The sequence below is a fragment of the Phycodurus eques genome, chromosome 10 (assembly GCF_024500275.1).
Source record: "Phycodurus eques isolate BA_2022a chromosome 10, UOR_Pequ_1.1, whole genome shotgun sequence".
Lineage (NCBI taxonomy): Eukaryota > Metazoa > Chordata > Actinopteri > Syngnathiformes > Syngnathidae > Phycodurus > Phycodurus eques.
In genome coordinates, this window is record NC_084534.1 from 28366785 (window position 1) to 28382061 (window position 15277).

A 15277-nucleotide genomic window follows, 5' to 3' on the forward strand; every position below is an offset into this window, starting at 1 on the left:
ACAACAAACCTTTGACATTAGCTAGCAAACATGAGAACTTAGCCAGAACACGTGACATCGGCCAGCAAATATGTAGAATTAGCCAACGAACGTGTACAGCTAACCACTGAATAAGAAACATTCAGCCAGCAAGTAATACACTTACCAACAAACATGAAACCGTAGCTACTAAACATGTAGTACGAGCCAGTAAACATTTGAAATAGATCATCAAACGTGTGAAATATGTGGAATTAGCCAACCAATGTCTACAGCTAACCAGCTAACATGAAACATTAGCCAGCAATTGTGTGACGTTAGCCAGCAAACTGGAGAAATTAGCCAGCAAGCATATCCAGAACTTTAAAAAAAAATAATAGATACATGATAAAATAATATATAATAAATACAATAATAAACATAATATAAATACATGATTATATATATATATATATATATAATTTGAGGGACTATTTCGCTTGCGTTGTGTGTGGCGTGCACGCGCAAGCATTAATGCCCGGAGGGAACCAGAGGAGGATGGAGAGGAAAGAAGAGGAATGAAACGCTCTTGACAATGACTCACGACGCCGCAATCGCACAAACACACGCGCACGCCGTGGTCCGAGGTGGCGGTGGTTTTATCTTCGACTTCCTCCTTCTGAAGGATTCGAAGTGGAAATTAATCCGCGCTCGGAGGATTACGGAACAACTTTGAAGTGGCGAATGACAGCCATACGTGTGCGTGTGCGTGTGATGAAGATGGAGTGCGCGCGAACGTGCAACATTCAAAACCACGAGTTCAGTCATCGTACGAGAAATTAGAAAAAGAAACGTGAAAGTAGCCAGCAAACATTCGAAATTGGGGGAGAACAATAAAAAAGTATGAAAATGTAATAAATTAGCCATCATTATAATTTCAATGAGCCAACATGAGAAACGGGAAAGGAAATATTAAACAAGCCAGCGAGCAAGACGTTAGCTAAAATGTGACACTGGGTAACAAACGTGTGACTTTAGCCAACACATGTCAAAGTTTGCCAACACACATTTGAAAGAAGTCAGAAAACAATATAAACTAGACAAAAAGCATGACGACGTAGCCAGCAGGTGTTATGCATAAACTAGCAAGCATGCTAAATTAGCCAGCAACCGTTAGAAATTAGCCAACAAACATGCTAAATTAGCCATTAAATGGCACATTAAGCAGTGGATTAAACGTGGATTTAGCCAACAAACGTAAGAAATTAGCCAGCAAACAAGGCGTAAATAGCCATTATCCTGTACATTAAGTAACAAACATGGAATTAGCCAACAAAGGTGAAAATAGCCAGAAAACATATGCTGGTGGGCAGTAAACGTTTTACATTAGCCCGAAAAAAACATTAGAAATTACAACAACAAAAAAGTATGTGGAAGTAATTATAAAAAATGCGATGCGTTAGAAAACACCGGGACGAAGGGACCGGGATTGTCATGATACGTGATGAAAATCATGATACGCAAGAAATCCGTATGACGTCAACGTGCTGTATAAAATGACCTTGAAAACAAACAGAAGTGAAGCCCTTGTGCTGCCCGGCAGCCGTACCGAGCTCGACAAACTTTTTACTTAACAAGTCATTCGTTCCAAAATGTTATTCCGCATATTTAATTCGTATCGTCTCGCTTTATCTCCTCTCTGGCTCGGCCTCCGTCTTGTTTCCCTCTGGTGGCCACAGCCGGTATAAATAGGCCTCCTCCTAACGCGCTAATTAATCTCTAGCGACAAAATCAAAGGAGGCGCATCTGCATTTGTGGGAGGGAGGCAGCGAAGGCTCGGGAGGAGGCGCGACGCAGACGAAAGGTCACACCAGTATGGCGGAACGTGCCGCCTTTGTTTCAGAAAGACTTCAAAATCAGTCGGACTCTTGCTTTCCTCGCACGAAACATTTGCCAGAAAATAATACATTTGTAACAATACATAATACATTAGCCAGCGAACACGATGAGTTAATCGGCAAATATCAAATTAGCTTTAAACGTGGCAATAGCCAACACATATTAAATTGGCCAGCAAACCTGAGAACCTGAGAAATGCAAGCAAATATTGATTCACCCGTAGCTAGCAAACACGGGAAATTGGTCAACAAACGCAAAGTTAGCGGACACAGACATGAGAAATTCTCCAAAAAAAAAAAAAAAGGTTAGCCAAAAAACGTCACGTTAGACAGCAAACATGATAGATGAACGTGAAATTAGTCAAATGTGAACTAGTCCGAAAACATGAGAAATTAGCCAGCAACCATGAGAAATAAATGTCAAATTAATAAAATAATGCCAGCAAATTTGTGACATTAACCAGCAAAAATGAGAATTCAGCCAATAAACATCTCAAGTAGCCAGCAAACCTTTGATACTAGGCCAACATTTGTGAACATTTTGCAGAACAAAATAAACACAAAATTGGTCAGCAAATGTGTCATTAGCCACCAAATATATCATTAACCAGAAAAGACACGACAAATAACTTGTGACATTATCCACAGTCAGAACGTTACGCTTTGTCAGGTGTCTGTGTAGAAGGTTGCAGCCGTCCGCGCTCAAAGCGGAAACGTCGCTCGCCCTCGATTACGATACGCCAAAACTCGGGAAGGACACCGGGAAGTGAAGCTTCTGTCACTCAAAAACGAAACTCCTCATCGTTAGTCTCCCTCGGCATCACCTTGACCGAATTTGGGCCAAATTCAGCCCCTCGTGTTGCTTTCACTTAGCACGTGCTAAGCAACTTAGCAAATTGGTAAACATGTCAATCACAAGTCGAACCACAAGACCAACGGGCTCGACTGGCTCAGTTGTGCCCGACTGCTCTTGAAAAAAAAATTCGGACCCCAAAGCCAGTTTCCCTTTGCAACGGGACATTCAGTGGGCGCGTCTATCACGAAGAGACCCGGCAAAAAAAAAAAAAAAAAGTCTCAGAAGCCTTGCCCGAAAACAAACAGGAAGTCTGCCATTTTGGTTCGATTGGCTCACTTGTGGCCGACTGGGAGTGAAAACAAATTTGGTAGGTGTGTCTATCGTGAGCAGAAACACAAAAAAGGTGTCGAGAGGCCGTGCCAGAAAAGACTCGGGAAGGCCGCCATTTTGATTTGGAGCGGATTTTTCAGGTCACGTCGGCTGTTTCCAGGAGAGTTTGCCAAAATGGAACCAGGTATGCTCAGTGCTAAATGATGAAAGATTGGCCATTTTGACGCTTCACCACAAAACAGTCGAATGAAATTCATTCTCTTTTTTGATATCTTTGAGCCATCTGAGGTCAAATTGTGTTCATCATTTTTATAGTTGAGCATGAGCCCATCGTCACCGTCACACTGACACCCGTCAATCAGCTGATCAATAAAAAATCACACAAACGACTGGGTGGAGGAGGAGGGGGGGGGGGGGGGGTCTCTTCACACGAGTCGTAATCACGAGTATTCCCAGCGCGGCTCAAAAGGCGGCGCTTCGTCCCCGTTTCCTTCCGTTTGCTCGCCGTCTCCAGGCTTCACTTCAAAGTCGGAGATCCCCAAACCCATAAATAAATCATCAGAAGGGACCGACGCCAGGCCGAGTCTCGCTGACAAACCCGCAAAAAAACAAAAACGCAAAGAGTCGCGCTGTCATGACCGCAAAGAAATCCAAATGAAATTGCTGATTTTTTTTCCTCCCCTATTAGCTTTGAGAAGAAAAGAGAATATATGGAAAATAAGAACTCAATTGAACGCCATCTTTCGCACAATACCTTTCAAAAGAACAATAAGATGTGACAGCCCGTCGCCATGGAAACCCGAGTCAGTAAAAACGTCCGAAAGACCGAACAGACGTTTATATTCAATATTGAACAAAATAATGACTTCCGGCGAGAACTGGTGAATTTTGCGGGATGTTTTCATTCTCGGGAAAAGGTGCAGATGGAAAAAAAAAAAAAAAAAGTCGGAAAGTTGCAGGTGGGGATGAAGTTAAGAGTTTCACCTTTCTGCAGCAGCAGCCGTCTCTTCAAGATGGCCTGAAGAAAAAGCATGGTGGCCGCCTCGCCGCTTGCAGACGGGATTCGCCGAATGTGGAGCGCAGGAGAAAGAAGAGGGAAGCTCAACTTCTGTCTGCATCGCTCACCCCCTCTCTCCCTCTCTCTCTCGCTCGCTCGCCCTTAAATGCTGCCTGCTCAGCTGCGTAATCGAGTTCATTTGATTATTATTTCATCGGCTGCACGGTCAAATGTATTATTCCGGTTTTGTTCTCCGTCTCGGTGACGACTTTTCTTTGTCATTGCGCCATCTTCGTCTCTTCTGATTATGCACAAAAAAAGTTGCAGCTCAAAGCCTTCGGGACTTTTGATGCCCCAGTTTTGCTTTTTTTTTTTTCCTGCCTTTTTCTTTTCCGGCACCCGCCAGATTCCCCGTGTCCGGTGGGCCCACACGGGGAGCGGCAGGTGATGAAAGTGCAGCCAAAAGATGAAAGCCGGGACACGGCGGGCGTCACGAGGTGACCGGCCCGCCAAATGGCAGACTGCGTGTCACTCGCTGGAGCGCAGAACGAAAGTACGAAAACCATTTGGTGCTGGTTAGCATGCGACAAAAGGAACAAGGTGGGGCGTACCATTGCGTAATCTGGGGGCGAGGGTACAGTGCGGGAATTCCACAGGATTCTTCTCACTTCTGCTCAAAAACGTAGAACGGCCTCATGATCGCCAACGTACAATTGTTTGCGGTTACTGATGATGAACCGCAAGACTCAGGTCAAACGTTTAGCCATCTGCACCGACGTCAGCTGAAAGGCCACTCTGCCGGGGAGAAGTCGTTACTCCAAAAGAAACATCAAAAGGTCAGATTACGGTTTGCAAATGCACACGTGGACAAAAAGCTTCCTTTTCGGAGATCTGTCCTGTGGTCTGAGAAAAAGAAAATGAAACGTTTTGGCCATAATGAGCATCGCTACATTGGGAGGAAAAAGATTGAAGCTTGCGAGCCGGAGAACACCATCCCAACTGTGCATCATGTTGTGGGGTGGTTTCCGACAGGTGCCCTTCTTCACAAAATAGATCGCGTCATGAGGAAAGAACATGATGTGGAAATACTGAAGCAACATCTCAAGAAAGTTCAAGCTCAGCCAAAGTGCTTACAAAGACAACAAAGTCAATGCTTTGAAGCGGCCATCACAAAATCCTGATCTCGAGCCTTTTGAAAATTTAGGAGCACACCTGAAAAGGCACGTGCAAGCAAGGCGGCCCACAAACGTGGCTCACCAGTTGCGTCAGGAGGAGTGGGCCAAAATTGGAGATCCAAAACGTTTGATGTTTTACAGTTTGACGGCAATGGCAGCAAATAATAATGAAATGTATGTTAACTACTGACTTGGATGAAGTCCCACCACTGTGATCGCAAACGTATCATTGTTCACTGTTACTTGAAATGCGGCATACTCAAATCAGCAAATCGATTCCGTTACACGCGCCGCGGCCAGAAAGACAAAAAAAATGTCGTTTCTCCAAAGGAACTGTCGAGATGAGATGCCGGGAGACGGCTAAACTCAAACATCCGTTGAGTTATTTGGTTACCATGTTGTACCGATGTACGCGGGATCACAGGGTTTAATTTTAGGCGTAGCGCGACGACGACGACGACGAATAAGAATAAGAATAGAACTCGTCTTCCCCCTCCACGCTGTCAAAGCGGGCGGGTGACACTTTTAAGGCCCTAAAAAGAAAAAGAAAAAAAACAAGCAGGAGTTTGTTTTATTTTCTCCCGTCAGCGGTGCGGGTGAGATGGAGGTGAAAATAAAAGTGCAGTCACCAGGCTTCTTCTCTCGTTCCACATTTGAAGCAAGCGATGGGGGGGGCGGGGGGGGGGGGGGGGGGGGGGGAGTGTCCCAGAAAGAAGAAGTTTCCAAGTCGGGAATGGAAATAAAATAAAAGAAAATGTTTTCATGCGTCTGAAACCGAAGCACAAATGTGACAGAGTCTGATGGTGGAGAAAATGGTGGCGTCAGATGATCGTCAGTCCACTTTTTCCATCTCGTCTTTGCTTTCGTGGCTCGTCAAAAAAGTAAATTCGCTTCCCCGCAAAGTGGGCCAAAATTGCAGGAACGTTGAAGAGCACACAAATACAATTTTCAAAAGCCAAATGGTAGGTAAAAAAAATAATTAAAAAAATGACTCCTCCAAAATGCTCAGAAGTTTCTGGGGAGGAAAAAAAAAATCTCCAAAAGTTGGTGGCAATGTCAGTAAAAAAAATATGCACCTGGCGCGCCTCCTTCGTCGCTATAACGCCAGCGTTTGATTGTTTTCTAGCGTTAGCGAACGCTGAATCGTCGTCGCATCGTTAGCGAGCCGCTTCCATAATTCACGGCGACAGACTGCAACGCTGCTACGCCATCGCACGGCATCGGCGGCGGCTGGCCTGCAAAATTCATCCATTCAGCTCATTATTTTCAGGCAAAAAAAAAAAAAAAAAAAAGGAAATCATTTGTAGGGGATGCGGGGAGAAGCATTAAATATTAAACGCATGCAGTGGAATTCATTTAAAGAGACAGCGTCTTTCAAAATCCTCAGGTTTTGCCGCATGGAGAAGTAACTTTTGGGAGGTCCGGGTGTCAAATCGGTCCTTTCTCGCACAAGTACCGAATCTGTACGACTTCCGTGCAGACTTCACGCGAGTGCTTGGGCCTCTTCTGGTACCGACGGAGCGTGTACGTCAAAAGTCGAACGACCGTATTTGCCATCGCCGCGTTTTCCCCGAAGCTCCGGCGAGATGTTTTCGCGACTCATCGACTTTTCTACAAACATTAGACGACAGTCTATTGCAAGCTCGAGTCAAAGTCAGTTATTATTAGTAGAATGAATACAAAAAAATTACGGCGGCACAAGCAATACAACAGCATATTAATCCCCAAAAATATATATATAAATCAATTACGCAATAATGATGAATAAATGAATGAAAATAAAATGGAATGATTAACACGAGCAAATAAATGAATGACTTAAAAAAAAAAAAAAATAAAAGAAAACAGCATGTGAGAGGTCAACATGTCATGTGACAAACAAGTGACTGTTGGTAAAATCAGTCCCAAAAAAGTAAGAAAGAATGTATACTCACGAAAACCTCATCAATAAACTAAGAATAGCGCGTATGCCTGTGACTAAAGTCGTATTCGCCGCTTGTACGCGTTGCTGCGCCGTGTGTGCGAAAAGCATCAGTTGTTCCAAGACGTACGTATAAGTACCGTAACATCTACGCTAATGTCTGCTCGCCGGTCTATGGCATTTGGCATCGCGTGTTAGCGTTAAGCTTGCAGGCTCGGGTTCAACGAAACGATATCGTTCGCTCGAACGTGTTGCTGTTTAAATACCCGACGTTGAATTCTCTCGCGTGTTACGTGTCCGTTTTATCGTAAACTTCAACCGGGGCAGCTTGAAGCAAGCACGCTTCGCCTCTCGAAGTCGTCGTCGTCGTCGTCGTCTTTCCCTTTGCTCATCCTTCCTTCATTTGTGTTTTTTGTCATCATTCATGATGGAAATGTGTCTCGCTCCTCAAACGTCGCTCACCTTCCGCCCCTAATGAGCGCCCGCGCTCCCAATGTGTCACAAATCTGCCCTTGACGGGATAAAACATTCATCAAAGACACGCGCGCACACGCACAAACCGACACGCACACTCATCTGATGAACAGAAACATTAACTTCCTCTCTGGAAAGAAAACGTTTTTGTTTTTTTTTTGTTTTTTTTTACCAGAGCAGGCTGGCTGCTTACAGCGTGAGCAGACTATAATAATAATGTCGTGGTGAAGCAGCATGCGGCTCGGACGAGATCGTGTTGACTTTGCCGCCAAGTAATTGACGCCCACCCGAAGAGGTTTGCAATTGCCCGTAGATGCCACAAGATGGCAGCAAAGCGGTTTATTTTTTAATTAGACAAGGACACGGCCGGACAAAATGAAGCTGCCTCCCCTCACTTTAACATTGTTCCTTGGCCAGCTACCACAAGAGGGCGCCAAAGCAATGTGTCTTTTAATAGTGCAAAAGTCTGTGTCGTCCGTGCAACCTCTTCTCACCCTTGCGTGGATCGAGCTCAACTCTTCGTTGTGTTCGTTACTCTGACGCAACTTGGTGGTTGCCGCGGCAACGACGGACGGCTACGCTCACGGCTCACTTCGTGAGGTACACCGGTGAGATTCGTGACAAAAGAAGAAGAAGAAAAACATGAAAAATGAAAAAGCAGAAAGTGGCCCAACAAGCATCTGCTAGTTGTTTACGATGCTTTACGTACCGCGTAGGTTGTCAAACAAAACAAAGTTCCGATAATAATGTTGATTGTTGTCGTCGATTTGCTTTCGTCGGCGGTCAAAACATTCGGTACACCTGAAAACACACTAATCCACACAGATGGGCTACGTCCTTTGCAGATGAGGTAGAAAATAAATAAACAAAAATAAAACCAAGTTAAAACGTGAAATATTTCTTATTAAATAAAATAATCATTCATTCTCATGGCTTTTGGGGATTTTTTTGTTTTCAAACATCCATCCATCCAAAAAAAAGGGAATCGTGTATTTATTTATTTTTAATTATATTACTCATATATTTCCCATGAATTAATCAAACAATTATTTAAAAGAGATAAATGACAAAATAAATACATAAATATTAATATATGAATTTTAACTCACCAATTTGTGGAGAGAAACATATCCAATAACTGTCCAAGTCTCTTCATAATAAAAACGCAAATGCTCATTAGGCCAGATGAAAGAACAAAGAACGTCGTATGAATATCTAGCATAGTAGTAAAATATTACCGTGCTAGTAGAATTGTAGTGTACCCGACCGACAAGTGTTCCTAATAATCTGTCCATCGGCTGGAGCTTCACAAGGTAAGAAAAAGAAGGAAAAAAAAAACGCATTCCACAGACGGAGGCGCACAAAGTCTTGTCTGCAATACCGCCACCGACCAGAGGACGGCTTCCGCCTGAAAACCGCCTGGGAGCTCGTGAACGCCGCCGCCGCTGCACTTTAGTCGGCGAGCCGCCGAGCGCATCACGAGAGGAAGTCATCAAGTACAAATACTTGGTCACGCTACTTCATGTAGACGTCCGCGCGTCGTGATTCGGGAGCAGGGAATGAGCGCGGCGATTCCGAACGCAGTCGCTGCGTTCGGAGTCGCTCGCTCATTCCCTGCGGCGCAAAGGGTGAAAGGTCACCGTGAGTCCGCCTGCCGCGTCTCTGGATTGCGATTAGGGTCTGCACCTGATCGGGAAGCTCGCCCCGACGAATGTGTGTGGGGGGGAGGGGGGTTCGAGACTTTTTTTGTGCGTCTCGGAGAAAATCCCCCCCCCCAAAAAAAAAATAAAAATAAAAAAATAACGACGAGAAAGCGACGACACAATTGGAATGCGTGAGCACGGAGAGGCGCTTCACTCCAAACAAACGCACACCAACACACGTACGGTATTGTGAGGAACACACGCATAAGTGAGGTCAGCGCAACGAGCCTCAAGCTGCACACCCACACACACACACACAACACGATACACACTTCTTAAACACACAGGCAGATTTTGCATAAAACACACCTGATGCATTTACAACACGCGCACACTAACATTGGACAAACACACAAACAGTATACACGGGGGCACACATTCACACACAAACTAACAGTTCACACACTAACATTGTATAAACACACACACACACAGACACTAACACAAGCACTAATATTGTGTAAACACACACACACAAACCTTGTACGCAGGGGCACACGTTCACACGCACACAAACTAACATTTTGCACTCACCGACATCGTATAAACACACACAACACTAACAAGCACTAACATTGTATACACGCACACACACACAGACACACTCTTTTGAAAGGCACAAGCACATTCAAGGATGCAAGCTTTGCATAAAACACACCTGATGCGTTCCCAATAAACACAAGCAAAGACACACAAAACCATTGCACACACGCACGCGCGCACACCGTACCCTTGATTTGGCGCCTGATGACCCCCAAGCGGCACTTGAGCGACACGGACAACATCCCGGCTTAGTCCCTCTTTTTGGTCTTCAGTCAGACATTGTGTGAGCGCCTCACCGCACGAGTCACATGACCAAAGGAGCACGATTGCGGCAACCTTCTCCCTCTCCCGTCCTCCTCTCTCCCTCTCTCTCTCGGCCGCCGCCGCCGCCGCCTCCTCCTCTTCTTCTTCTTCTTTTCCACCTCGCCTTCTCCGTTTGGTCACGAGCGGCGGATTTACGATAGCTTGTCGTAACCGTGACGACGACGACGACGACGACAAAAAGGGCTTTGCTGAAATAACGCAACGCAAACTTCCTCGCCACGTACGGAAGGTTTTGCGGGCCCGGCAACGGAGAAGAGGCCAACTCAACGCACGGAATGAAGTCCACAAGTGCTGGAACCATTTGAATCCATCGTTTGTAGGTTGTTGGGGGAATCTGTCCTCTGTTATTTGCTTTAAAAAAAATGTAGGCATTTGACCTTAGGGGCATTGGGATTTGGAGACCTTTGACTTCTGAGGCATTGGACTTTTGGGATTTTTTTACTGATGTGGCATTTGACGTTGGAGGCGTTCGACCTGTTTGACTTTTGGGCAATTTGACTTTTGAGTCCTTTGACTTTTGTCATTTTTAGCTTGACAGGTTTTGACTTTTGGGGCTTTCGATTTTTGAGCCATTTGACTTTTGAGGCGCTTGACCTCGGAGGCATTTGAATTTGACTTTGACTTTTGGGGACGCTTGCCTGACGCGTCGTTTGAACTGTGAGGCATTTGACTTCTGAAGCGTCGGACTGGAATTCGGTTTGGAGTTTGAAGGCCTTGTGACGAGACAAAAGCGTCAGGCGGAGGAGGTGAGAACGTACGTCGGGGGGGCAGAAGCGAGACAACATGGCGACAATATGGCGGTAACGAGCCAGCGTCCGACCAAAGGAGAAGAAACGTGAGCTCATCCTTAATACATCGCCGCCCGCGATAGCGATCCCTAGCTCGCATGCAAATATAGCCCCCGAGTGAGCATTCGAGTGTTATGCTGTGATATTATATTTGTTTTCTCCACGGCCAATTATGGGCAAACAACATTGTGGAGCGACCACATGTTCGAAAACGGGAATATAATGGAGAAGTGTCAATAAACATGAGCAGATGGGGCAGACTTGGCGTGACAAATCGGGAGCATTGCTCCATGGATCTTAAACACGGGCACACAACGTTGCGGAGCGACCACAATCCTAGTTATGCAAGATTGATGCGCACAACATTGTGTAGCAGCCGCGAGTAGGGCAAAGTTCTTGGAAGCTAGTCAGACAGGGCAGAACAAATACATTGCGGGAAATAAAAATGGACAGACGCAACATTGTGGAGTGAGCACGTATCACAGAGCGGAACAAAAAATAGAAATATTAAAAATATAACAAAAATGAACACAACGTTGTGGAGTGAGCACACGCCTGAGAAGCACTGTTTACTCGCCACACTCGGCGCGGACTTTTCGGCTAGCGACAACAACGCTACCTGCGGGAAACATCAACGAGCGCGTATGAACGTGCACAACATCGTGGAGCGACCGCACGTCTCGTTGTTAAAGACACCGTTGCAGGGAAATGGTGACAACACGAGCTTCCTCTCCGTAGGCGCCGCTGCTTTGGGGCGCAACAATGTTCCAATGAGAGCGCGAACGTCTTTCGAGTTCCGTTCAAAGCGAGCCCGACCGGGCCGCCGTTGCCGTCGCTAAGCTGACCATGAAATTCAGAGCTGGCGGTGCGGCGACTGGGGGGAAAAAAAAGAAAAACACTCAAACCAAAGAAGAAGACAAAGAATCCAGTTGGGAATTAAAGGCGGAATCGTTGCGGGCGGCGAGCGCGTTCATAAATGGTCAGGACGGCGGCGCGCGCCACCGAGACCAGATCACGTGGTCTCGGTGGCCTTTGGGGCATTTGACCTTTGAGGAAGTTGATGGATAGGGCACGCCGTGTTTGACCTTTTGCTGCATTTAACCTTCGGGGTGTTTGACCTTTCAGGTGTTTGAACATTTTCGAGCTTTTGAAATGTTGCCTTGTTTGACTTTTGAGGTGTTTGCCTTTTGGCCCATTTGAACTTTGGGACATTTGACCTTCGGGCGTGTTCGATTCATGAGATTTCACTTTTGCCCGTTTGACTTTTGGGGCATTGAGTTTTGAGGCAGTGCTATTTTGAGGTGCTTGACTTTGGGGGCATTTGCCGCCTTGGGGCATTCAAGTCCATCGTTTGTCTCCGTGCGTCCTGGCAAGCCGCCCGCCATCTGTGCGATCGAATCGGAAATCACCACGGATCGTCAGCAGTCATCGTGAAACTCGACATTTCAAATCTTTTCCTCTCGAGATCGCCGAAAACGATGCGCTACGCTGGTGAACGCCACTTCTTCCTCTTCTTCACCTTCTTCCTCTTCTTCACCTTCTTTACCTCTCGACTTGACAAGCGAGGAAGGAAATTGATCATTTGCGGAGAGTCGCAATTTTGCCGGCGAGTGCGTGCGGCCATCGAGGAGCCATCGACGTGACGATGACGATGACGATGACGACGACGGTGACGCACATGGAATTATTCAAGGCAACGAAGTTGGGAAAGAGTCAAGTTGAAACGAGACTGTCGCGCCGAGGCTGAGCAATAATAATCAAATCTATAGAAATAAAAAAGAGGTGATTATTATATACCTGATGATAAATCCTAAAGTTAAACCATTACTATCGTCATCATTTGTTTTTAAAAGTTGCCGTTGGGAGCTCAAGTTTAGCAAGTGAGACGCACACAGTAGTTGTGAAACTCCTCTGAGCTTGCGTCTGAATGACTTTACTATACCGCCCCCCGGTGGCCCAGTCGTGCGCACCAGAAGGATTTCATCATGTTATCATTACAAAATGTCCTTTTATAAAGTACACTGTACAGTGCTGTTTTCCTTATTAAGAACTTATTTTTCGGGGGGGCAAGACGGATTGTCATTTTCTGGTACATTTGGTGTGTTGGTTTTTGTTTGAGAACACGCCGGATCTCGACGACCGGATCGCTGGGATCACGTCGAATCCATTTTGCTGCCGCCTTGAACCCAATCTGCATTTCTTCAAACAGTCGCGTTTGTGGATCACTTTGATTTTGCAATTCATTCGCCGGCTTCATCGTGTTGCCGTTTGTGCGGACGTCTCCTCGTGTTCTTCAAAGACAAAAATGAAGCGTAGGACGTTAGATTTAAATCACTTTGATCCCCCCAAAAAAAAGAGGTCAGCGACGACCAGCGCGCGCAAACACAAAAGTGCAATTTCAGGCGTAGGTCCTTGAGACTTTTTTGCACGCCTTGTTGTGATCGACATTTCCACCCAATTTCATGCCAATTACTGAAACTAGTGTCTGGGGCTCATCTTTTTTTTTAGCTGCTACTGAGTCGGAAATGGCCGCTTCAAACCCAAATGTCTGACGTGCCGTTCAAATTCGGGCACGGGCCCTTGAGACTTTTCCCTGCGTCGCGTTATGATTGACACGTCTGGCCAATTTCGATCGCAGGAATCGGTGTCAGGAGCTGATGTTTGCCAGCCCTCCGGGGGGAACGTCTGAGCGCCGCACGTTTGCTTTTGAACCGATGTCAACCAAAATGGCCGACTTCCTGTTCCGTTTAGGACACGGGTCCTTGAGACTTTCCCGCGCAGGACACGTCCATTCAAGTTCTCGTCGATCGGTGACCCCGGCGTCAGGGGCTGACCTTTTCTTAACTTCCCAGGGGGCGCGACTTAGCGCAATACGGCAAATTCAAACCAAAATGGCCGACGAACTGTCTGATCTCAGGTACGGGCCCTTGAGACTTTTTGGTGCCCGCCCAACTTCACGTCGATCGGATGAACTGTTTTCGGGGGCTGATTTTTCCCAACTTGCATTGAGTTGACTCTGAAGCAATTTTTCCGCACGCACTCACCGCCGACGCAGAGGCCGAAGCGACACAGTTCATCGCAGAAGGTGTCAGGGCTCCCCGCCGCCGCCGCCGCCGCCGCCGCTCTTCCTCCCTCTCTCCTCTTCTTCCTCGGCGACATCCTCGTCATCATCTTCATCACTCGCTCCACTTTGTCCATCCTGACTCAGCGCAACTCCTCCTCCTCCTCGTCTTCCAGGAAAAACTTTCTCTTCCGCTTCCCTCGTCTTCCTCAGCCGTCTTGCTGCCCGGCTTCCTTCCTCCTCTTCCTCCTCTTCCTCGGATGACGAGAGACGGTCGACTCGAGCTTCTTGAGCTTTGAGGGTTTTGAGGACGGGAGATGCTTCACATCTTACGCCCGCCTCCCTATCCGCGTGTGCGTGCGCGCGCGCGCGCGTCTGCCTCCACCCCCGCATCCCGCATCGGGAACTCTCAGCCTCCCCGCATCAAAAAAGGTCGAGTCATGTCGTTTAGGGCGATTTGCTGAACTGACGAAATGCGGAAAACGTCTCCTGGAGTTCCCGGCGATGCCTGCATTTTATGTTGATTTGAATTCCCCCTTGGTCGACACATCTGTCAGGAGCGGACCTACAAAAAAAAAAGGCTCCGGGAGCGATGCTTCAAAACATACGGGAAGTCGGCCATTTTGGTTTAGAGCCACCTATTTATGCGCAATTGGCACAATTGTACGATCAGATTTTTACAAAAAAAACATTCCGATTCCTCAAGCAACACGGAATTTGGTCTTAGTCTTGTAAGTCGCACCTTTAAAAAAAACGGCTGCAGTTTCGCTCGGAAGCGGCCGTTGTCGGCTATTTGCAGGTGTCCTTCGAAGTCAAAGTTTTGAAATTTGACTGATTTGTCCGTCACCTGCTTTTGCTCGATGATTTGAAATCTCACGTCCGTCTTCAGCTCACTCGACGGCCAAACAAAAGCGAACGCGAAGCGGCGGCGGGGCGACGACGGACAGACCGGGCGGGACGCCGTCGTTCCCGTTCGGAAGAAGCCTTTTGTTTGTCCTCCGCTCAAGTCGCGTCTCGCTGCCGTCAAACCGTTTCAGTTGCCTCGGGCGCCGGAGATGAGAGAACAGAGGGAACCGCCGGGAATCCACTGAAGGATCGCGGCGTACGCCAGGTCTTCGGACTGACGCGACGGCTGCCGTCACGCTTAATCGAAACACGGCGCCGCCTCGGGATCACAAACAAACAACCGTCGACTGGGGAACACCGCCAGTTGCCGTTCGGCATTGCAAAAACCTCAAATCTTTCCAAGTCTAGTTGCCTTCTTTATTATTTTTGGCTCAAAACTAATCTGGTTACACTTCAAATAAGA

General features: G+C 46.8%; 1 protein-coding gene across 4 annotated transcripts in view; it reads right to left on the reverse strand.

Moving 5' to 3' along the window:
* LOC133408398 (glutamate receptor-interacting protein 2-like) overlaps positions 1-15277 on the reverse strand; it is a 53512-nt gene that overhangs the window by 30337 nt on the left and 7898 nt on the right. For 2 of the 4 annotated variants that reach the window (XM_061687267.1, XM_061687265.1), the window contains exon 1: positions 9983-10084. The exons of the other annotated variants lie outside the window; for them this stretch is intronic. In XM_061687267.1, coding sequence (XP_061543251.1) covers positions 9983-10037 — 55 coding nt within the window. In that variant the 5' untranslated portion in view covers positions 10038-10084. Of the gene's footprint in view, positions 1-9982; positions 10085-15277 lie in introns of those variants that run through there. 4 annotated transcript variants of the gene reach the window in all.